The following is a 22,852-nucleotide window of genomic DNA, read 5'->3' as shown; positions in this document are numbered from 1 at the left end:
GTTTCCCTAATACTAGAAGGAAGCCAAATGCTTTGCAATGCAAATCAAATGCCAAATAAAAGGATGGTGTGATTCATCTGAAAAAAATGTTTCACTTAAGAAACCCCAGAAGGCAGGATATAGATCCCCTGTTTAATTCACCCTACCTCCTTCTGACTTCTCTGCACTAGCAGCAGTGACTGTGCAGGATTTTCCTTGTTTTGTAGGTTGTGCCTTTGGGTTTCTCTGCCATTCAGTGGAGGTTTGTCTGGTGAAAAAAACATGGTTACAATGCTTCCTTTTTTTGTTGCTGTCTACTGCATTCACCCTTCAGTTAGGGAGCAAGCAGAATAGTAAGTTACTAGTTGAATCCCAAATCTCTGGATAATGCAGATGGCATAAAGCCTTCTTCATTTCAAGTTAGTTTATGTGCTGTAACAGCAGCAGAACAGCTTTGTTGGAGCTAGACATAAAGTGTGGAAAGAACATCTCACCTCATTCTAAACCTGTAGAAATGCCTTTTAAAGCCTCAGTCTCATGTTCCTTTAAAAGCTAATACTGGAAGTGTGGTGAAATGTTTAATTTTTTAATTAAGCATCTGAATGAATTAGATCTACTGAATTATGAGGCCTGATTTTATAATGAAAAAACCTAACATCTCTAGAAAGTGAATGCAATGGAGGACCAAAACAGAAACAGGTGCAAGAATGTGAGAAGCCAGACTTTGCAGAAGCATGTTCCTAATGTAGTGGAAAAGTGGACATTTGAACCAGCTGAAGAGCAGGCATGCAATGAGCTTGAGAGGATTCCACTCATGTTGCTTAGGGCTGAGTCCTACACATGTAACTGCCACTGGTTTCTTAAGGGCTCCAACTCAAGTCAGTGTCTGTAGGAGCATGTAAGGGCTGCAGGCATGGGCTCTTTATGCTACTAGCAGTCACATTTTGGGACTTTATTAAGACTCAGATTTGCTGAACAGACTGTACTGTAAAACCATGCTAATTAGCATCTAAAATTCTTGGACAACTGCCACAGATTCCTGGGAGCTGTCTACACCACTAGCAAAATGGTTTTAGAGTTGCTGATTGCCTGAAATAATTTGGGGCATAACTTGTCCTTTTGCAGTGATTTTTATTGTTTCCATGTAGTCATCCTGGCTTTTGACAAACCCTGCAGGTGTGTTCCTGAGAGCTGTTCTCTGGGGTCTTGTGGCAGGGCTTCTGCAAAGACTGAACCAGTGGCTTTCTTCTAGAGTCTAGCCTGAACTTGCTTGGGATGATGCTGGATAGGAAGTGTGTCAGTGTGTCTCTTTCACAGGTTGTATCAATTTTCTGTGCTAGGGCCCTATTTGGTGAGTTGGTGAAGGGATGAGTTACAGTAATTAATTCCTTATTTGTTTATCTCTGCGGTAAGGTTATAATTTCCAGCTGCTCCCACAGTTTACATCAAACTCATCAAAGAGTTTCAGCCATTCAGTCAAGGCTGTATGGGTCACCTTGGGTCAAGCAGTGATTCAATGATAATATGGTTCAGTCAACCTGAGACTTTGGTTCAATTCCACTCCATGACATCTTACTGTTTCTAGTTTACTTCTGTAGCTTAGAAAATGGCCTGTAGATTTTTGAGGCTCAAATCCCATCTCTGAGTGAATTAGGAGAGGCCAGACCCCACTTTAAGAGACATGCCCTACTGTAAAGCAAAAGGGCACTCTGATCTGTCATCTCATGTTCTCCCCTCATTTGGTGGATTGCTTTTGCTGTATCCAAAACCCTGACCTCTGCAGCAGAGACAGGAGCCCAGGGCTTATCCTGGGTGCATGAAAGCACCAGGATTAGGTAGAGACTTGCCTTTAAACCTGCCTTAAGCTCACTCTTAGCTATACTGGCTGTCCATATGCAGCTCTAAGTATCATACCTTGATTAAGCAAAAGCCTTTTGGCTCCCTGATGGGATTTCTCCTCTGAATGAACTGGACAAAGACTTTTTGGAAAAGTCACAGTACCTAAAGATATATAACCTGGGGTAGTGTAATGAAGCAAAGCAATGCAGACTCCCCAGGCAGGTGCAAGAGAGCCCTTTATTGCAAAAACCAGGCCTTTTAAAGCAGTTAGGCCTTTATCAGTTACATTCTAATTAAGCACAACAAATGTAATCCAACCAACCACCATAAACCACAATATGAACACATAATGGTTATATAATTTGTTTTTCTACCTCTAATTCAGCTGAGTCACTTTCTCATAGTCCTTTTCTGTTCAGCTGAAGTAACAGGCCTGAGCCATGATTTTACAAGGGTAACAAGGCCCTTCCTTATTTTGTAAGGTTTTGCCTATATGCAACAGGGTAGGGCTTCCCAGTTGTGGCAGGTGCCCTGCCAATGGTATGCAGAGGATTTCACGATGGCATGAAGGTATTTAATGAATATTTGAAAGCCTCTCCTTGCCCTAAGAAACATGACCCAAGATGGAGACAGGAACTCCAGAACAGCTGCCTCTGCCATCTCTGCCTCCAGGTGAAATGAGCACTCTGGAGTGAAGCAGACCTCCCTGTCCCCTGCCTTGCCCCAAGGAATACATAGTTTTGGTCCAGAAGTTCTGATTTTCCTCAAAGGCTAGCCCACTGTGTTTGTGCCCCAGTTGTACATGTCAGGGGTCCAGCTGAACTGCTGAGCACCTATGTGAAATCCTGAAGAAGCAATGAGGCTTTAAAAATTTTCCCTTCCTAACTGCATTTTCTTATATTTTAAATAAGCATATGTTAGCCTGGAGACTTCTGTCTTCTGTAGAAAGCTGTTAGCAACACTGTATATCTCACTCATTCCAGCACATTTTACTTCCCACAAATGTTGACAACCCTGTGCAAAGCAATGAGGATCTGTGCTTCTGACCATCACCTGTCAAGGAGGAATTCAGAGAGGAAAGCCAAGAAATCAGGGATGAGGAATGGATGGGAGACACTATTTGGCTCATTTATTTCATCTGCTGAAGACAAACAGAGCTGCAAAACTGGCAGCAGAAGAGAGATGTTACTCCCATTCCTCTCCAGTCAATCTAGTGAATAATTAATGCACTTTTACTCAGTATATAACAGTATACTTTTAGCAACACGTGCTACTACTGCAGCTATTGAAGTACCATAATATTAAAGATGCATAATTAGATGAACGGCAGGAACCCAAGAACAAGGTTAAAAATTCATGGCATGCTTTGGGGCAGCAGTGATTGCTGCCATGAGCCGTTCCCCGTAAGGGCACTCAGCAGAAAGAGGCGGCACCGGCCTGTTTTAGGAATGTAAATTAACGGGGAAGAAGGAAGCCAAGACGGGCGCTGTCCTGGCCTTTATTTCTGGCACTGGCTGTTGTGGCTAAACTCGAGGGGGTTAGCGCTGCCGTCAGCTGCAGTCGGCAGCCCTGCGGCTTTCCCAGCCAGCCGGGCCGGCCGCTGTGCCGCGGGGCGCTGCTGGGCCCGGGGGCGGGGCGGCCGCGGCCGTTGTGGGGCGGGAGGTTTGAACGGCGGCGCCGCCGAGGAGGCTGAGGATGATGAGGCGGCAGCAGCAGCAGCAGCCCGGCGGGCCGGGCACCGCGGGGCCGGTGAGTGCCGGGGCCGCCAGGGCAGGGCAGACCCGACCCGGTCCGCACTCTCGGGTGCCGCGGGGGCGGTGTGGCGGGCGGTGCCCGGTTGCGGGCGGCCCGGGGGGCGGGAGCTGCGCTGTCTCCGAGCTCGGGTCTGTGGGGGCCGCGGGCTGCCCGCGCACCGTGAGGGCTGAGGGGGCTCTCCTGAGGGGGGACGCGGCAGAGCGGCTGCTCTGGGCCGGGCCGAGCTGGGCCCCCGCTCACCCTCCTCTCTGTAGGCTCTTGGAGCTGCTTCCTTGCCCCTCTTTAATCTTCCTTGGTTTTCCGATTCATGAGGGTTTTTTTACACTTCAAGTTGCTTTAAACCCAAATAAGTTGAGCTCGGGAGAGTCCGTGAAACTGTGGCTGTCAATTGCAGCAAATGCTCTGTTTCTAACTGCAAAATGCCCAAGCTGGTGTCTTGACTGTTTTGCCCCTGTTTTAGAAGAGTACCCACTGCCTAGCTACTTGCTTACTTTAAAAAGATATACTATACTTATGGGGTTTAGACTTGTAGCGTTTCGATGTAAACCACTGTGGCAGTAAATCAGAAGTGTACCTTGGAATAAGAATCTGAAAGCCTGTGATGAAGTTACCAATTAAATTAAGTAAAATTTCTCCCTTCAGTAGTATCTGTATAATTTTTTTTTCAGCTGTTGTTATTTTTGTTTGTTTTGTGACTTTCTAAGACTAGACATTTCTAATACTGAGTGTACTTAGGTGGGGAATACAAAGACACTTTTTAGAAGCGTTGCTGAGGTAGCTCCTGAGTGTGGGGCTGAAAACCCCTCAGCTGTTGATGACCTGCTCTGGGTTGTGCTGCCGTTGGGGGGGAGGATGGCCCTCACAAGGGAGCGGTGTGTCAGTAGACAGCATATGGCAACACAGTGCTGTGTCCTTCCTCCGAGTCCAGATGGTGTGCCTGTATTTTTAGACAGAATGAGGGGGGAAAAAAGCTGACCAATCTCTTTTGGTAGGCACAAAGAACTTTATACATTCCCAAATCAGGCTGCTAAATCCTTCATTCAGATGAGATTTACGTAGTGTGGTTATTTAAGCTATCTTATCTATCTATCCAACAGCCATCTACTGCTAGTCCAGAATATTTTATGTGAACCTGGCTGAGATGTAGTGTGGACTGAATGCTTTGTGCAGTTCTTGAAAGCCAGTATGGGTACATGCAGATGGCCCAAATAGGAATGTTTATTTCCTTACTGTAGTTCTGTAACAGGTGATAGATGTGGAGAGGAGCCAGGGCAGTGCTGAGGCCTGCTGTCTTGGGAATTATTAGGGGGAAGTAGGATGTCATTCTTTGGAGCTTTGTAGCAGCTGATTTATTAGTTTAGGTTCAGAGAATAAGTAATTATTTCTTAGGGACAGGTGTGGGCCTTGCTTAGGTTTTCATAGCTGTGTAAAATTTGACTCAGAAGAAAAGAAGATGGATGAAAGCTATTTACTGCTCTCCTTTTTTTTTTTTTTTTTTTTTTTTTGTTTTCTTTTCTGGGATGAGTCCTAAGAAAAAGGGTGAATAAAGATGCAGGTGCTGAGAATGCAGAAGTGTTGTTGCCCTGCTTTATCTCCTTCTGGCTGTGATTGAAACTTTAAAAAGCAAACCTGTGAGGGTTAAAAATGGGATAGCCTATGGTGCCATACGGGGTCCCAGGCTTTCATATATCAGCTGTAGAGAGTACCAGCAGAACTTCAATGGAAAATGTCCCTGATGTGAGCTTTGGGAGCCATTTGCCACCAAACAACCACGAACTTGTTAATTCCAGAGGTAGTAGAGGCACTCTTGTTTAGTAATGGGAAAGCATTGCTCTTCACTGGCCTGCAAAGTATTTGCACTGCAACCCTGCAATGCCATGACAACATTCTGTTACTCACTCTGTTCTTCTCGTGTCAGAAATACTCAGTTTGGCCAGGGACAGCCACAACATGAGGTCGTGTATCAGCCATCAGTGGCATCTAGTGGGCCTTTGGGAGACAGCACTCTGTGGTCCTTCACCTTCCTTATTTCCTGGCCTGCTGTAGATTGACCTCTTTGAAGTCACTAGTGAGGAATAATGCAGATTTATTAATTTTCTGTGAAAGCAGGCAGGAAAAAGTTGTCTTCTCAGCAGTTTTTATAAAACCTTAAAAACCTCCACTCTTTCAAAGTACCGCAATGGTGAATTCCAGTGACTTGCCAGCCATGTTTAGTTTACTTCCCTGTTTCAATGAAAAGTGTGCCTGACATGATGCCTGTATAGTCCTGCAGCCACCACAGCTGTGTGATTTCTCAGTTCAGGGCCTGATGCAGTTGAGTATTGGGATCAGTCTCCTCTTTTCTTGTTCTTTTGCTGTTACCTGAGTTTCATATCAACCATAACTGAAAAAGATTTTCTTCACTTTTTTAAAGACAGTTGAAGAAGTGATGAGATTGAGTTTCTGATTTAAAATATTTCAGACATTTTCTTCCGTTTAAAATTTATTTTAGTAGAGGTCACTGTTAAAAGTGGGTTGTTAATTTATAGGCTTTGTTCAGTTAGCCCTCTCTAGGACCACATGTTATTATTCTATGAATGACACATGGAGGCACATAAAAATTTTAGTAACTTTCAGATGGTACAGTGAGTTAATCTTGGATTGGAATTTGCATGTATAATGGATATAGTAAATCTGTTTTGTCCCATGTTTAACTCATTTGTTCCTGAAGAGAGAACCACCATTCTGCATTCAGTAACCATTGCAATTGCTGTGCATAATTAAAACCTGGAGTTCTCTCTCCCAGCTGCAGAGGATGTAAAAATTGGGAGCACTCTTAGTTAATTTTAGTTTAATCCTTTGGTTTTTTTGCATCGCCAGGAATGTGACGCCCAAGAGAAGATGAACTTTGAGCTGCGCATGCGGGAGGGGATCTGCAGGCTGCTGGCCGTGAGCACGCAGAGGGAGCAGCTCCTGCACGCCGTGAAGAACCTGCTGGTGTGCAACGCTCGCATCCGGGCCTGCAGGGCACAGCTGCAGGCCCCGGGGCAGCAGTGAGTAACAGCTCCAATCCACAGCAGCAGCATCCAGCAGGCATTCACTTACACTCTGTCTAGGAATGTGGATTGAAGCCCTTCCTTATCTCCTAAACATAAATGACTTCTGCCTTAAAGCATTACGTTATAAAATAATTCCATTATCTTCTCTTTGCTTTAGAAAATTAAATACAAGTCATATTTTCCTGGGTAGATTTTATTTTTGATATTAACTTAGTATCAAGTAACACAAATGGACATATTTTCTTGATTGTCCTTAGCATACAAAAAGGTGCCTAGCCAAGTCGAAACAAAGCTATCCAAGACAGAACACAGCTATTTGTATTTTTCATGCTTTCTATGGTTATCAAGGGTCCTTTAATAATGGCCCTATCGCGGTTAATTGGTACCCTCTGCTGGCCGCTTGTGCTAACTACAGCGAAGTGATAAATGTAACACTCAATGGGAAGAAAAGTAGCTGAAAATATTCTCACCTTATAACTCTTGAAGGAGCTAAAGTATGTGTGTTTTATTTGAATAATGTTACAAAATTTTGGTCTAAATGGAATTTATTTGGTGTGCAATGCTGAGAATCGTGGTGCAGAGACACTGTTGCTCTCAGGTTAGTAATTTATTCAAATATTATATTGCAGTTTAGTGTAGAAACTCTGTGAGTACATGCTTGGCTCCAGTTAATTGTGTCTGTAGGAGCAATTCCACTACTTTTCAGTTTCAGAAATGTTCCCTTATAGGAGAAATGTGTTGGAGGAAAGAGCAGTGTTTTCTGTCCACTATTCTGAAGCTGCTTTTGAAAACTGGCTTATGATACATGTGGTATTCTGTAATTATTGCATTTATATTGCTTTTTCTAATAAAATAAGGAGTTTTGCAGTGACTCATCTTTTATTTATGTATTTAGTGATGGAATAATATCAAGTGTGTATATATGCTGATTTACTCAACTCCTTGTCTTTGTCAGTGAGCCCAGAATGGTGGTGGCACATGTCCAGACCAGGGCAGGGACATTTGGAGATGTATCTGAGCAGTTGTATTGTGTACTTGATTTGTGAGTGCCATGCATTGCTTGGATTCCTGCCTTCAGGGCTATTGAGATGTCCATGGAGGTCATTAGAGGAGATGCATGCTACAGAGTTATTTCTCCATCATTTAAATTATATCTTTGGTACTTGATAGTCCATTTGGAGCTCTTTTTCTTTGGGTATTTGCTTCAGACTGGAATTGGTTTAAGGCTTAATTATTGCAGAGAGAAAATTCTAGGATTTGTCTTCTGTGAGTTCTGAAGATATTCTAACTGCCTCTGGAAGTCATGATACTGCTAGCAGCTACAAATTTTCATTTTATTAATAGAGGAGGAGGCAATTCTTTAAACAATAATAGAACCAATAAATTATAGAACCAATAAATTAAGTTGCATCCTCATTGACACGTACAGAAGGCAAAATTTGATAATGTATTAGATCCTGTTGCAGCTGGAAAAGACAAGAAAGATGTGTGTGTGACTTTACTTTGGAGTAAAGTCTTCTAAGGAATTTTAAAAAATGGTGGTGTACCTTCCTCCCAGATTATGCCTAAGAAATTAATGACTCATATCTTAAACCAGAGATACCAAAATTAACTTTAAAGAAAAGCATTTGAAATGAGCTTTAATGTGAAAATCCTGACACTTCTTAGTGTTTAAAGGGTTGAGTTTTAGATATCTAAATATCTTTTTTCTTTCTTCTTTTTTGAAGGTCTTCAGAAAATGGGACAAAAGACCGGATGGCATGCAGAGCAAGGGTTGCTATATCAGGTAAGAGGCCAGCTAGACACTTAATTACAGAAGCTAATTAGCTGGACAGTGTCTTCTAATACAAACTATACAGAAAAGATGGTATTTTTAAAGTGTAAATGTGGTTCAGGGGCATCACTGCAAGGGGACTTGTGCTTAAGTTACACATGGGCTGTTGAAGATCCTACCCTCTATTTCCATTTTACTCACAGGGCATTGCACAGAGGGAAATACTTCTTTGCTGTTTGCCATAAACACTGAATGCATTTCAAAGCTACATCAGTGTGAGTGAGCTGAAAACTTTGTTTCTCCCCACAACAGCAGACTTTGAAGTGATAGTACAGGGGTGTCTAACAAATTGAGAGCAGAATCATAACTAGTATGCAAATGTTATTTAGGCAATGCAGATTACATTACTAGAGCAAAGATGTAGTGCTATGGCTTCAATGCAGGCTAGTAACAACATTTAACAGCCATTCCTAGTGGGGTGTTTTCTAGCCTGTTCTCAAACTTCAGCACTGTGGATTTATTGGTTTGTTTGCCTGTGACAGTAGTGGATGCTACTACATTCAGCAGTCCTGTGGCTGTTCTGCCAGCTTTGCTGACACATCTGTTTGTGCTCCCTGACCTGCTGCATTAAGATTGGAATAGTGTAGAGCAGCTCACTACTGAAGCTGTTTCAGTTAATTCTGCATATTTTGGTATATCTTTAAGCAAGGTAACTCCTAGTAGGAGAAGAGTGATGGAGCACGTGGTTCAATAATGTTTTAATGTTTTTGCCAGCACAGCTGTTTGCAGAATGTGTATCTGTCTTTCCTCCTTATGGCAGTTGGATGAAAGCATCTGTTTGCCTGTCTGTGCTGTGGTTGCACCTTTCTTCAAATTTGGAGAGCTATCTGCAGTGAAGACTTTAGGGTCATATAATACACTTCTGCTTTCTATCTTTAGAAAATCAGAATTTTTTAAGAACTCTGTTTTCAGTATGGAAAACTTGCTCAGGATATGAAAGATCTAGCTAGTTTCTTTCAGTAAGACCATAGGGGGTGAAATACACCACTTTGTATTTGGTGCTGTCTGTTAATGATTCTGCACTGTTACCAACACAGTGGCTCTCAGAACTGAAGGTTGTGTCCTCAGAAGTGTGGCAGAGATCAGGGAGAAGGGGAGGAAGCACAAACTGTCTCTCTGTGCAGCCCAGCCTGGGGGTGCTGGCTGCTGCTGTGCCTCCCCCCTCTTCAGATACTGGTGTCAGGAAGCCTGGCCAGGTCCAGTTTACAGCACAAAAGCCTAAATGTTGTTCTTGGCCTCTGCTGATTTATTCTTTTTATAGGTCACCTCCTGATTTTCTACCCTCAGCAATCCATCCACTTATAAATTTATTAGTGTGTCACATAGTGCATGCCAGATGATGGCTACAAAAAAAGTAGGGCAATCGTGAGCGAGTGCAGAAGTTTGGGAAGAGCTGTGCAGGACTGCTGAGGAATATGCTCCTACAGAAGGCAGCTATGTCAGATACTGTGTGGGAAGTGCATTCCTTAATCCACAGCTTTTCACACTTCTATCATTTTTACTTATCCCCCATATTTTGAATAAATTATGTAATTTATGTTATTGTACCAATCGATTTTTTTTTGTCAGAAGACAATACATCAAAGTTGATGAAAAAGCATGATCATAATTTAAAGTAATTTTATAAAGGGATCATTGGGTTTAAATTTGATTAATTGTAGTATTTGAATGTATCCAGTTCGCATCCAAACAGATTTACAGCTAATGGAAACTGAAATTAAGGTGTGTGAAAATTGATCTTTGTTTTTGATAAATGCCAGCTCCTTCAGTCCAAGAATGAATTGAAAACTGATTTACAAGTATCATGTTAAACTTGTTGCCGGATTGATTGTCTATACCCTGATGATTTTCTGACCAAGGTGTAAATTTTTCAGCTAGCAAGATATTGAAAGTGGCACACATAAGTAATCCTTAATCTAGTGCTCTAATTGCTAACAAGGTCTGTTGAGTGCATTAAAATTTTCATTCAGAGTTTGCTATGATTGAAGATAGACAAAGCTTTTATTTGTAACTGTTTTCACATATGAGTGTAGATTTGAGACCTTTGTATTTTAGGAAAGAAATGTTCTGTGCTTTGTCTCTGACAAAGATGAATATATATATCTTTTAAAAGTTTAAGAGAGACTTCTGCGATGATTTTAATGAAACTAATTCTCTTTGTTAAAACCCCCTATTTTTAGAAATGCTTGCTATGCAAATGCATCTTTAGAAGTGAAAGGCAGTTTCAGATCATGGTGATGTATTGATTTTTAGGAAGTTAGAAGTCTAAAGCTGTATGCTGGTAGTTCACTTGAAAGTTTTTTGTTTTCATGAACACTTAAAAATAGATGAATTTGAAAGTTTCAATATTGAAATAGCTTTTATAATAAGATGTCTCATAATAAAAATTAACTGAAATTTGAATTTTTCAGTTACCTTCTGAGACAGAGTGACTAAATGTGATTTCACTTAAGTTTTGTGGGTAAACCCCTGTAGGAATAGATGACAATCTGATGCCAAAATACTGGCACCATTTTGCATCTTAGCATAATGAATGTGGATTTTTCCATCATTCTCATATGAAGACAACACTGGAGTCAGCAATGCTTCTTTATAACAATATTGAAGATTTTTGTCACAAGACAGCTGAGTTCATGCTGTTCACTGCTGCCATCATGTGTCACTTAATATATTGCATATACTTTTAAACAGCACCCTTGTACTTCAGAAACCAGGCTTGGATTGATAAAGCCCTCACAGCATTTGTCTTTTAACAGGGGACTAATGAAAAACATTGTCTTCACCTGAGTCCTCTAAGCTGGAGGAAAATGTCACTTAGTACTATGTTGAGTTTAGTAGATAAATGGGAAAATTTAGTGAAGAAAATACTTTCCTAATATTAAAATGACAGGCATGATTTAAAATAATGGCTTTGTAATTGCCTCTCTACTGTGGTTCTGAAGTAGAAGGATATTTTTGTGTTAAAAGAAAAACTATTTCTAAACTCTTTTTGCTGACTAAGACAATTCTCACTGGGAATGTGATTACAAGTGGTATTTTCTCTATGGTTAGCAAAACAAGACTGAAGTGTTGGCAGTATAAGTATCCCAGTCTTTTCATTAAAACAGGAAGGTTTTCCTCTTGCAGTGGGATGAGTGGTTTTCAGCACCAGGCTAGCAGGATTTTGGTTTACATCTATGCATAATAATGGGCTCAGAGAATGCCTCTCAGAACTATGTTACACAGCTTCTCTGAAATGCTATTTCAGGTACTTTCAAAGGAGATTTAAAATATTCTTTATTCCAGCATAATTTCTAAACAGGAATGATGCTTCAAGTTCAACTAATTATTGCATTTTCTTTTGATGTGGATAATAATCTTGGAATACTTATGCTGTTCTTTGGGTGGAAGGCCCTGTTACCACCAGAACATCAGAAAAAGCAGCAACACACTTTGTGTGACTTGTTTTGATCACAGATCTGCAATATTGACTATAACTTAATCTCCCTTCCCTCTTTTTTCCCCCTTTAGATATTCGAATACCATTAATGTGGAAAGGCTCTGACCACTTCAGCAAAAAAGAAAGTATGTAAGATGTAATTAATTACTCTGATAAGCAATGCTTCTGCCTGTAAATTTAAACTGAATGAGGAAGTTCATACTCATTCAACCCCTTTTCTGACCTTTCATTAGGTCTATATTTTACTCTTTGTTGTGTAAATGATTGTAATTTGAAGTTGCTGGGGTTGTAGCTAGCTGAGTTACTTCAAAGTCCTGTGGTTCTGTGTTTAAACCCTGCTCTAAAGAGTCCACCTGAGGAAGAATTCCAGAGGAAGCAACAGAAGAATGTTGTATTAAATGGTTAACTGAGAAACTTCTGATTCAACACATTGTTCTATGTCTTGTCTGCACTTGAGAGAGTACATTGGAGGCTGTTTCCAATGAGAAATTTAAATGAAACTTGACTGTTGGTGTTGAGGGTATTATTGGATAGCCTTCAAGTACATGCATTTTGCTGTGTCATGGAGATTAATCCTAAATCTGTTCCAGCTGCCACCTGGCATTGATTTCACTTTGATTTTCAATATGGTCAGAGATGCAAAGCATGGCAAAATAGCCTAATCCTATGTAGCACATTCATAAAATGATACAGACTTTGCATCAGATGTTATTTTTTTGTGTAAAATCAATTTTACTACACAAAATGACATTTTTACTAATGTTTTTGAAGTTGCTAGCAGACACTATACCAGATTACTCAACTTTTTTCCCCTCCTAATAGAGGTAGGCATTTTTTCCCCTTTGTGTATATTGTTCTAGCTATACAGGTCAATTACCATAAAATCCTATGATGAAAATTTATGGTGGGGAGAATTTGAGGGCAATTCCTCAGAGGTCTGAGTGACCATTTTGGGTAGCTTTGTTTACTGGCAGTGTCAGTTCTGTGACATGAAAGTTCTGATGAAAGTTCTCTGTGACCCTCTCCAGAATCGCAGCGCTACGCCGTGTTCTGTTTGTTCAGCATGGGAGCTGAGGTTTTTGATACTGAGGTGACTCTTGTGGATGAAGCAGTCACAGATATCTGTTTTGAAAATGTAACCATATTGTGAGTATCATTTACTTCTGTTGAATGAAGTACAAATATTGCTGTTTTCTTTTGCAGGTGGATGTGATTATGAATAAGATTGGCTGAGGTCCACTAGGTTTTGCTGTGGGCAAAGGAACCAGTAGAGGCTCTGTTCATTTTAGTGGGTGGAGGATCCCCATCTCTGGAAGGCTGGTTTTGTGTACAAAATGATGCTGGTTGGAGATGTGCCAGTTGATCTGTACTTCTTTTCATTTTTGCCCTGCTGAAGCATTTTTCTTTATATAAAGAGATAAACTTACATCTCAGGGACAGCATTAAATTATTGCTAAAACCTGAAAGCATTATGACATTATAGGTGTAAATGTTACCTGTCCAGCAGGGTACAGTCTCTTTCCTCATGTAACACCTCATGTCTGTTACACCTACCTGAGTGTGTGCTTGACTCCACTCCCTGCCTTTTATATCAACAATTTAGAGTCTGTTTTCTGAGGAAGACTGACTGAAAAACTAGAACTACCAAAAACTTTAAATCAACATCCTGAAAACTGAGTTTAAATCAAATTTTAAATTCTCTTAAACACCCATTCAAGTGAAGAATGGAGATAAAGACTTAAATCTGCTTCTTAAAATTATGAGACCTAACCATTATAATTTTCAGTGAAGCACTGCAACAAAAGCAGAAAAGGCACCCAAACTTGCCTTGTATCCCACAAGGCATAAAAAGACTTGATAGAAAAGCTTTTGGAATGATTTCATTATGGCATGTGTGTGATGACATGATTTGGATCTGAAAGATGAGGTTAGGCTTCTGGCTTGATGACTAAGCTTGAGAGCAAGAGAATCAGTAAAACTGAAAACTGAGAAAGGTTGTGGGCCAGAGGATGCAGCAGTGGGTAGTTAAGTTGTAAAGGACAGATTTTATTAGATAGCATTTTTTCAGTAATTTGAAGGGGATGAGGTGCAGCTAGGATGTCTTTTAAACAGTTCAGTCTGACTTAGGACCATAGGCAGGGATAGGTTTCCAATCATGTGATTTTTGTGTAACAGTAGAGGGCAGATTTAAGTGTGTTTGAATGTCTTGCCTGTGTATTTCCATAACGTGGGTGTTTTTTCCATTTTTAACCTAAATGTTGAATTTCCTGTTTGTAATTGTTTATGCTGCAATTATCCATCTCATGACCCCAATACCAAGTTACTACTGTGTACTCTAGTCCTTAATTCCATATTAATGTATATCTGTGCCTGAATGGTCTGGCATTGCTTCCCTTGATTAGAAATATCTTATTTGATCTATAAAGTAGCAGCAGATTTCCTTGGCTCCACACACAGTTTGTTAACAAATGCTCTGAAATTTTCTCCTCCCCCACTTCAGTGATGAAGCAAGCCCAGATTTCCAGGTGAAGGTTGAAGTCTATAGCTGCTATACAGAGGAGTCTTTATGTATAACAAACACTCCTAAGAAACTGGCAAAGAAACTTAAAACATCCCTCAGCAAAGCTACAGGGAAGAAACTCAAAGCTGCACTGGAAGAAGACAGCACTGAACCCCTTTTGCCTGCTGACCCAGTCATCCAGTAAGCCACATATATTGATGTTCTGGTTTTGTAGCTTTTAAAATAGAAATAGGCCAAATATAATTGTGAATTTTTGGCATACTGCCAAGAAACTGTTTTTTTTCTCAACTTGCCCAAGTGAAAAAAAATTTACATTTTAAATAGGAAATGAGAAAGTAGGTGTGAATTCCAGCCATGTCGCTGAGCCCTGGGGCCTGGTTCTGATCTTGAAACACACAAGCAGCCTTTATCTGTGTGCTCCACAGGCAGCCAGCTGGTAAATCCACTGTTCTTTGCAAACTCCATAATATTTCTAGTTTGATCTCCAGGGGAAGTTGAGCTTGTACAGTCTGTGTGTGACTCTCTGTCCATCCACCTCTTCTCCTCCCCCTTTCCCTGTTTATGTCCTCCCCCATACTATTTCTGCACCCAGCCAGTGTTGCTCATAGCTGGCAGTAGATATGTGTAAAAGTTCCAAGATGTGTGAAATGGCAAAAGTTGTGTATGTAGGCAGGAGAACCCACTCCTGTACCCTCTTCCCTAATTCCACTTGCCAGCTTTTCAGTGAAACTCTGCACTGCCAAAGGCTCTTTATGGTTACTTAGCAGGAGATTTCTGAATTGACTTTAGCACAGGACATTTTAAAATGACTTACTGATTTTCAGTGTTCATAGGCATAAGTGCTTTTCTCAATAATTTACCTGTTTCCTTTTAAAAATTAACTGCCTGCTAATATTTTCCAGCTACTTCAATTTCATTGGGATGTAAGCAGGCCAAATACTGAATTTGCAAATATTAATAGCATTGGTTTTTTATTGATTTATATTTTTTTAGAAATAAATTTTTTTCAAGGAATTCCTTTTTTTTTTTTTTTTTTGGCAACTGACAGTAAAGAATCAATGCTTAATTCTTGCTAGGTGTTTAGTCTTAGTCTAGTTTCATATATTTATTTGCTGGGATTTTAAAAGGAAACATTCAAGCATATTCTGTCTTTGTTGAACCGATATAACTGTAAACTGATTTTTCTGTTTGACTCAAAAATAGACATCCAAGACATCTTATCCACAGAGCAAAACAAATTTTATCACTGACTGGCCAGTGGATTGCACCTAATGACAATGTATTTTTCAATGTGCATCATGTCAGGTGGCTGTGCTTCAGCTGAGCCATGAGACACAGTTTGGATCAGATACAACCACTGCCTTCTCTGCTCCAGTCTGGATTGCCTGTCTTTTCAGGAGAAACACCAGCAGGCAATTTAAACAGCTGCCCCCTCCCCTGGGTTTTGCTTTTGGTTTCTCAATTGAATTTTCCTTCCCTCCATCTTGGAAGTTTGTTGTTTCTACTCTAGATAATCATCTCACAGTGGCTATTACTTTCTTAACACAATTAAATGAACAATGAAGTGTTAAATGATGGCCTTGCTGGGTGATTAAAATAGTTGTTTGGAAAGAAATGGGTTCTTATAGGCAGAAAATAAGTTGTCAATTTTTTTATATGTTCCCCCAAGGATTTATATTAGTTAGACCTTGGTATGTAGCCCTTATAAAAGGGAAGAGACTGCAAGATTACAAGAGATCTTTCAAGTATTCCCAGAGAGTTTTACCAGTCCAGCAGGGGAAATTAAACTGCAACAAAAAAGTGAACTTTCTCTATTATGTGAACACCTTTTCTCTGTAGATTTCATTTGTACAAGCCTTTTTCTTTCCAATGCACACATGAGTGAAATTCTCCATTTCCCAAAAACTCTGTGATCCCTCTGTTTCAAACTTCTTGGCTTAGAAATCTCTCTGGTTAGTGAGGAAACTCTCAGACTTGGAACTTCTCAAAAAAGCTTAGTGATAAAGGGCTTGATTGGTTGCTTAAGTTAGTTAATTTGCAATATACTGATATTCTCTTCTAATTATCCCTCATTTACTTTCTATACAGTCTTTTGCCTGCTTAGTTTTTCAATTCTAGCTTAATTTTTTTTTCTTTTTACATTTTTTATAGAAGAAATTTTTTTCTTTTTTTGCAGTTTTGCAGTGTAACCAGGTTGCTCTTTGGATAGATCACTGGAGAGTGTCCCTCAAGTGCTGTTTACTGGTTTGCAGACCTGGCTGTGCAGGCACTGCTTGTTGTTTGATGTTTGTCCCCCACTGGGCTGAAGGTGCAGCAGCTTCCCTGTCCTGTGTTTGATTTGGCACATCCCCAGTGATATTTAGCTGAAGTACACAGTCTAATCTGGTGGCCTCACTTTTATGGTTGGGTTCTTGTTAGCACCTGAAGGTTATATTTGGTTTTACCCTCTATTATTTGAGATCTGATTGAATATTGAGCATATTGATTATTTTTTTTACCTCACAAGTCTTCCACTCACTCCTGCACTCACACTGAATGAGTGAACTGAGACTGGGATTTCTAACAGTGGGTTTAATATTCAGGAATAGATCCTGGAATTGAAGATGTCTGGATTAACATACATGGATGGAGTGTTACAGTTCCACCTTCCCACACCCAGGTCTGTGTGGAAACTTGGGTGCCTCTGTCTCTTGATCAGTGAACAGATTTAACAATGAGCCTTTGCCACAGGCCTGTTGTGGGGATGAGCTGCTTGGGTTTTTTTAATGAAGTTGTTACATGGAAAAATACTACAGATATGCAAAGTACTGAATGAGATGCAGCAGGCAGATTATTCTTTGTTATACAAAGAAACTGCCATTTAAGGCAGTTAGCTAATTCTCTGAAAGGCAAAGGAAAAACACAGTCAACAATCCTGATTAGCCAGTTAAATCTGAAAAATATCTGTAGATAAAACTTTCCTAAATTATATTGCAGCTGCCTGAAAGGAATGACTTGTATTTTAGAATGAAAATGTTACTGTGGAGCATATTTTAAAAGTGAAGTAGCTATTTTTTTTGGCAACGTTGTTGTGGTAATTAGTCATGCTTTAGAAAAAAAAGTAACTTTAGAATCAGCACAGCAGTTTTATCTGTGAGAAGAAACTGAACTTTTTGGTACACTTTAAATAGAATGGTAATGCATTGCTCAACTGCTTGGTCAAACATAATCAGTGGATAATCTTTTGTTAAGGAACAGTTTAGCAGGGGATATATACAAATGCTGATGGGTTTTTGTTCAGATTTCCCTCTTGAAGTGCTCCATAACAGTGGTTTTTCACCCAGCATGTTATATTGTATTTAATTTTCTCTTTGTTCCCTGGAGACAGATATGTAACACCCCTCCCCTCCAACAAACTTCCTACTTTTCCTCCTCCTCTGTCCTTAGGGCTAGGGGGAGGTAGACACTCTCCTTATTTATCTGCACAGCCAAAGGTCTGAAAACTCTGTGTTCCCACTGTGCCAGTCAGAAAAATAAAATTTGAGCAATACTAAGATGGACAAAACTATTCTTGATGAACTTAGTTCAATGGGGTCTTCTCAGCTTTTACACCACTAAGCTTTCTTACGTTCTACTGAAGTTATTTTAAGGATCTTGTGCTAGATCCTGTTGGGGAGAGTACTTAGTGATTTGGAGGGGTTTGTTTTCTTGTGAACTTTGTTCTAACTGCCATGAGCCAGGTGGAATTCCTACTGCACTGCTGGACTATAAATCTGTTACTTGGTCCAATGAGTATTTTAGAGAAAAGGTTAAAAGTACTAAATTTATACCAGTTTATTCCAAGAACTGCATTCCACAATTGCACTGTGCTGAATTGTAAGAGTGATACTTTTTTCCCCTGGGCAAAATGCAAAACTAAGATAAAAGATTCTGAAACCTCTAAGTCCAATAAGTGAAAAGAAATCCTTTCTGCTACAAAACTGACCATAGGATTTCTGTACAGATTTCTGCCTGTGAATAATTGGATTATATAAAAAATACATATATAAACAACTGGTTTATAAAGTGTAGTCTGGATAGGCAAAGCAAAGAGCAGAGCAACATGGAGAGGCATTATAATGCCTTTTAATTTTTAACCTGTATTTTCAGATAAAGTTTGTCATCAGTTGTTCTATTAACTTTAGGAATTTTTGAACCTATTACCAAATCTAATTGCTTTAGGCCTAGGAATAAGAGCTGTAAACTCCTATTGAAAGTTACTTGGTGTCTGCCTAGAGGAGAGAGGTGCTCAGAGCATGCAGAGGGTGCAGGGGTTTGGATAGCACAGCCTGTGTGCCTGTGTTTGGCTGCTGCTGCCTCTTCAGGAAGCACAAGCCCAGCTGGAGCAGGGACCACCTGAGAGGTGTCCTGGCCTGCAGGTCCAGAGGGGAGGCAGCAGAAAGAGTTGGAAGGAATGATGGCATTGGCCTGGAACTGGAGCTACACACAGAGGGGCAGGAGATGAGGATCTGGGAAGGACAGGAACAGAATGTGGGACAGGGTTTACAAGGTGAGCCAGAGACACAGGAGTTGTGTGGGAAGAGGTTGGAGGTGTCCATCTGTGGTCACTGCCAGGTCCTGCCCTGCACCTTGCTGTGTCCTTGTACCCAACTGTGGTCTCTCAGCTGTGTCTAGACTCTCTTTAATGACTGCCTGAGCAGCACAAAGCAGCAATGTCCTAAACATGTCTTTTCTTTCACATTTAGTGGAGCAAAGTTCAGTTTGCTGGCATACACCACTCTGGGGCTGGAAAGTGCTGAGGACAATTTCAGGACCCACAACCTTACCATTACAGGAAATGGTAAGTACATGTGGTATCAATTTAAGGAAATAAAAAAACAGTAACATTTTGCATTAAAGTCTTGTAAACTAAAGAGCTTAAAGAGATTATTTTTCTTGATACTCAATATAGAACAACTTTAATAAAATATTTAACGGCTCTAAACCAGGCATCTGTACACAGCTGAATAAACTATAAGTTGAGTAAAATTTCAAGTCCAGATGAAAATTTAATTCCTTTGGGAGTTTCTTCTGTCATTTGCATCTCCATCTTATGTGAGTTGGAGTTATATACAAATTATTTCCCCTTCCTCACAATCAAGGAAGGGTATCAGAATGAAGAACAGCTTGTTTCTCTGTAGTCAGAAGGAAAAAGAAAAATTGCTTCATTTTGGTGAGATTGTTTGAGGCCCAGATTTAACACAGGATGTAAGAGTGTGTGTGCTTGCAGTCTGTGCTGCCTGCTGTCCTTCAGCTTGGGGGCAGCACGAGTTGGGAGCAGCCAGCCTGGATGCTGGCACTGTGGGACTGGTTATGCTGCAGCTGATGGTGGTGTTCTCACTTTTTGGTACTTTGTCCATTATTTTCTGCAAGGATAGCCCCTCCCAAAAGCCATCCTCCAACTGTTAACTTGAGGCATGGGACTCTCACTGTTGCTTCTGGGAATTTAAATCATTTACTGGGGTAAACTTGACCTCAGAGGGAATTTCCTTCTTTACATTTCAGTAATTCTGAATAAGTACAGATTTGAAGATTTATGGGGCATTTTTTTCTTGACGTGTTGGATGAATAATTCTGAGTACCTTTGATATTTGTAAGCCTTTCTTTATTAGTACTTTATAACTTTCTTCTTGAAGTTCCTTTTTCTGACATTAATTTACATAATTTAGTCTGGTGAGGAAGGACATACCTGGATATTTTGGTTCATTACAAGCATTTCCAAACCTTGACCAAAGACAGTCATTGTGGAACATTGCATTACCTATTTCTAATTACAGAAGAGAAAGGCTATTGCACAGTGGAGCTGAGTGATTCCAATTCATTAGGAACTCCTTGGAACCCTGAATGCTCCTCTAGTGCTGAAGGCAAAAGTAGATACAAATTCCTTATTGAAGCCACCTGAGGCAAAGTGCTCATGTATGAAGGTAGCTGTGTGCCACAATGGGATGGGCTCAGGATCACACGAGATGAGAGGCCACTTACTTTTCAAAGAGTTTCTAGCTCTGAAATGAGCCACATTTTATGTAAGAACAACTCTTTTTTGCAGAGCAATATTGCCATTTTTACTTGAAATTATTTTGGAATTTACTAATTTTTTCAATTAAAAAACATTTCCTGAAGGCTGACAATCAGTTTTAATCTAATCCCACAGGATTAAATCTCGTTCCTTAAAATATGAAAATATGCTTATTTAGATTCAGGATCTTAATGCAAAAACAGCTGTAGAAAGCTAAACTATATGTTCAGGGCAGGTTTTCAGATCTGGGTCTTTGTCTCTTTTGCCTTTTTCTTTCCCCCAGAGGAATCCTCTTTTTGGCTGCCCCTGTATGGGAACATGTGCTGCCGTTTAGTTGTGCAGCCCTCCTGCATGGCCAGGGATATGATGGCAGGATTTCTAAATCAGCAGGTAAGGAGCCCTTGCTTGTGTTTGCATCCTGGCTGTTAAAAGCTGTCACTAAGAGTCCACTGTTAGAACGTTTGCTGTTACCTGAAGTGGTGTGTGGAGAACTGTTGTTCTTTACCTGTTCTGCCTAGAGCAAGGGGGGAACTCTCTCACAGCCACATTCACAAAGGTGCCTTCAGTGGCTGAGCATGGAGAAATCAATGTTTCCTTGGCACGAGTGACATAGGCTGTTAGTAAAGATCAAGTCAAACTCTTGTTTCAGAGTTGGTTTGCAGTGGTACTTGATGGCATCAGTCCTAGTGATCCCATGGCTCTCATCCTTGTACAAAGCCCTTGTTGTGCTGCCACAAGAGCTCTGTCCCAGCATGGTGAATCAGGCTGCTGAACAGAGCCACATCTAAACTCATCCCTTCAGAAATGATTCATGTGAACTCACTTCACTTCTCTATTTTGGTTTGTTGCACAACTAGGCAAATGAGAAGGTGATAGTGGAGGGCCAGAGGGTCTGGGTCATTTGTCAGGAGTGCTGAATTACAGGCTTTAAACTGGTTGTGAAACTGTTATGGTTTTATGAAAGCTGTTCAGAAAATTCATTTGAGGAAGTGGAAATTCTAGACAAATGTCTTTGCTTGACATTTGTTGAATGTACTGTGTATTTCCAAAGTGAAATACTCTTTTTATTTCTATTATTGTGCAATTGCTGTAGCTAATAAAGGTGCTTTCTTTTTTTACGCTAGACACCAGATCTAGATTTCATTCTGTGCTAACCAGCAGATTCTGTATTATTAGTGTCACATGGCAAGTCTGTGAAAACTGTAAAACACCAGAAGACATTTAAAGTACTGCTAACATTTCAGATATCAGTGATTGGAATGTTCTGTAACAGAAAGTTTTTGTTGTAGGAATGAATTTGGTGTAGCCAAGGTTTGATCGCTCAGGGCTGGTATGTGTGCACCTTGCAATATTGGTTGTGTTTTAGGTTTGTGTTTGGCAATTTCTCACTACTTCTTCCCCTTAGCAAATGGTAGGAGGCCTGACAAGCTGGAGGAGGCTGTACTGTGTACTGAGAGGTGGCAAACTCCTTTGTTATTACTCACCAGAAGAAATTGAGGCTAAAGTGGAGCCAGCATTGACAGTTTCCATCAACAAGGTAAAATTGGTTGTATGGGGATTTTTTGTTTGTTTTGTTGATTAAACAAAATCAAATGGGGCGTGTGGTTAAAATTAATTTTATTATTTTGGGGGATATTCTTTTTAGTTTAAGAAATGTGCAGTCATTTGGGCCCTAACTGCTGGTATGCAGAGTGCTTTATAGGTAGAATGAGGGTGGGATGTACTTCAGTGAAATTTGCAGTCCCCCAGCAGGAGCATAACATTCCTTAGCTGTGGATGTAAATTCCTTCTATTGCATTAGACTGGTTAGCACAGAGGCAAAAAGGAGGGTGTTCTTCTATAGGAAAAGTAATAACCTTTTATATCACAGCTCTACAAGACAGCCCTTGGAAATGTATTGCTTACAATCCCCCAGCAATGCTTTGGTCGAATTTTGTCCTCAGCAAGGTGGCATTCCAACAAAAGCTTTTTTGTTGTTACGTGTTATTTGGCCACAGTCTTAATGAGAAGGAGAAATGGAAAATTTTTCAAAATATTTTAGTGCCTTAAAATAAGCTGCTTTTCTTAATGCTGGTTTTGTCCAGAGCATAATAACTTAGGAAATGCTGTTCTCTAGGATGATATTATTGCTGTTGTTCATGCCCTGATTGAAAAACCTGAGTTTAAAATGTAATTTTAAAACGTTGCTTACTATTTGGCCAAAGAAGCAGTAATTGACCTGCAGTAATATTTAAATTAGTAATGTTATGGGAAGGACCTTGCAGAATGGCAAAGTCCATCAGAGGGAACAGATGCTTTCAACAAGTGGCTGTGGGCAGGCACCAAGGGTTACTGTCCCATAAGGATGGGCAGGGGAGTTCAGTGTTTGCAGTGCCACGGCTGATGTCACAGAGGGAACAGACCCATCTGGGAG

The 22,852-nt window shown here is 40.4% G+C and overlaps 1 protein-coding gene across 8 annotated transcripts in view; it reads left to right on the top strand.

The window, feature by feature from the left end:
• Positions 1 to 22,852, top strand: part of RTKN2 (rhotekin 2) — a 50,877-nt gene that overhangs the window by 13,685 nt on the left and 14,340 nt on the right. For 6 of the 8 annotated variants that reach the window (XM_063164043.1, XM_063164042.1, XM_063164047.1 and 3 more), the window contains exons 3-10: positions 6,433 to 6,605; positions 8,339 to 8,397; positions 11,956 to 12,009; positions 12,913 to 13,030; positions 14,385 to 14,585; positions 19,130 to 19,224; positions 20,723 to 20,829; positions 21,845 to 21,976. In XM_063164043.1, the coding sequence (XP_063020113.1) occupies positions 6,454 to 6,605; positions 8,339 to 8,397; positions 11,956 to 12,009; positions 12,913 to 13,030; positions 14,385 to 14,585; positions 19,130 to 19,224; positions 20,723 to 20,829; positions 21,845 to 21,976 (918 nt within the window). In that variant the 5' untranslated portion in view covers positions 6,433 to 6,453. Of the gene's footprint in view, positions 1 to 6,432; positions 6,606 to 6,836; positions 7,210 to 8,338; positions 8,398 to 11,955; positions 12,010 to 12,912; positions 13,031 to 14,384; positions 14,586 to 19,129; positions 19,225 to 20,722; positions 20,830 to 21,844; positions 21,977 to 22,852 lie in introns of those variants that run through there. The other 2 variants (XM_063164049.1, XM_063164050.1) reach the window with 2 other exon arrangements.

Source organism: Melospiza melodia, chromosome 9 (genome assembly GCF_035770615.1).
Source record: "Melospiza melodia melodia isolate bMelMel2 chromosome 9, bMelMel2.pri, whole genome shotgun sequence".
Taxonomy (NCBI): domain Eukaryota; kingdom Metazoa; phylum Chordata; class Aves; order Passeriformes; family Passerellidae; genus Melospiza; species Melospiza melodia.
The sequence above is the reverse complement of the archived record's forward strand: the minus strand, read 5'-3'. Positions and strand labels throughout refer to the sequence as shown.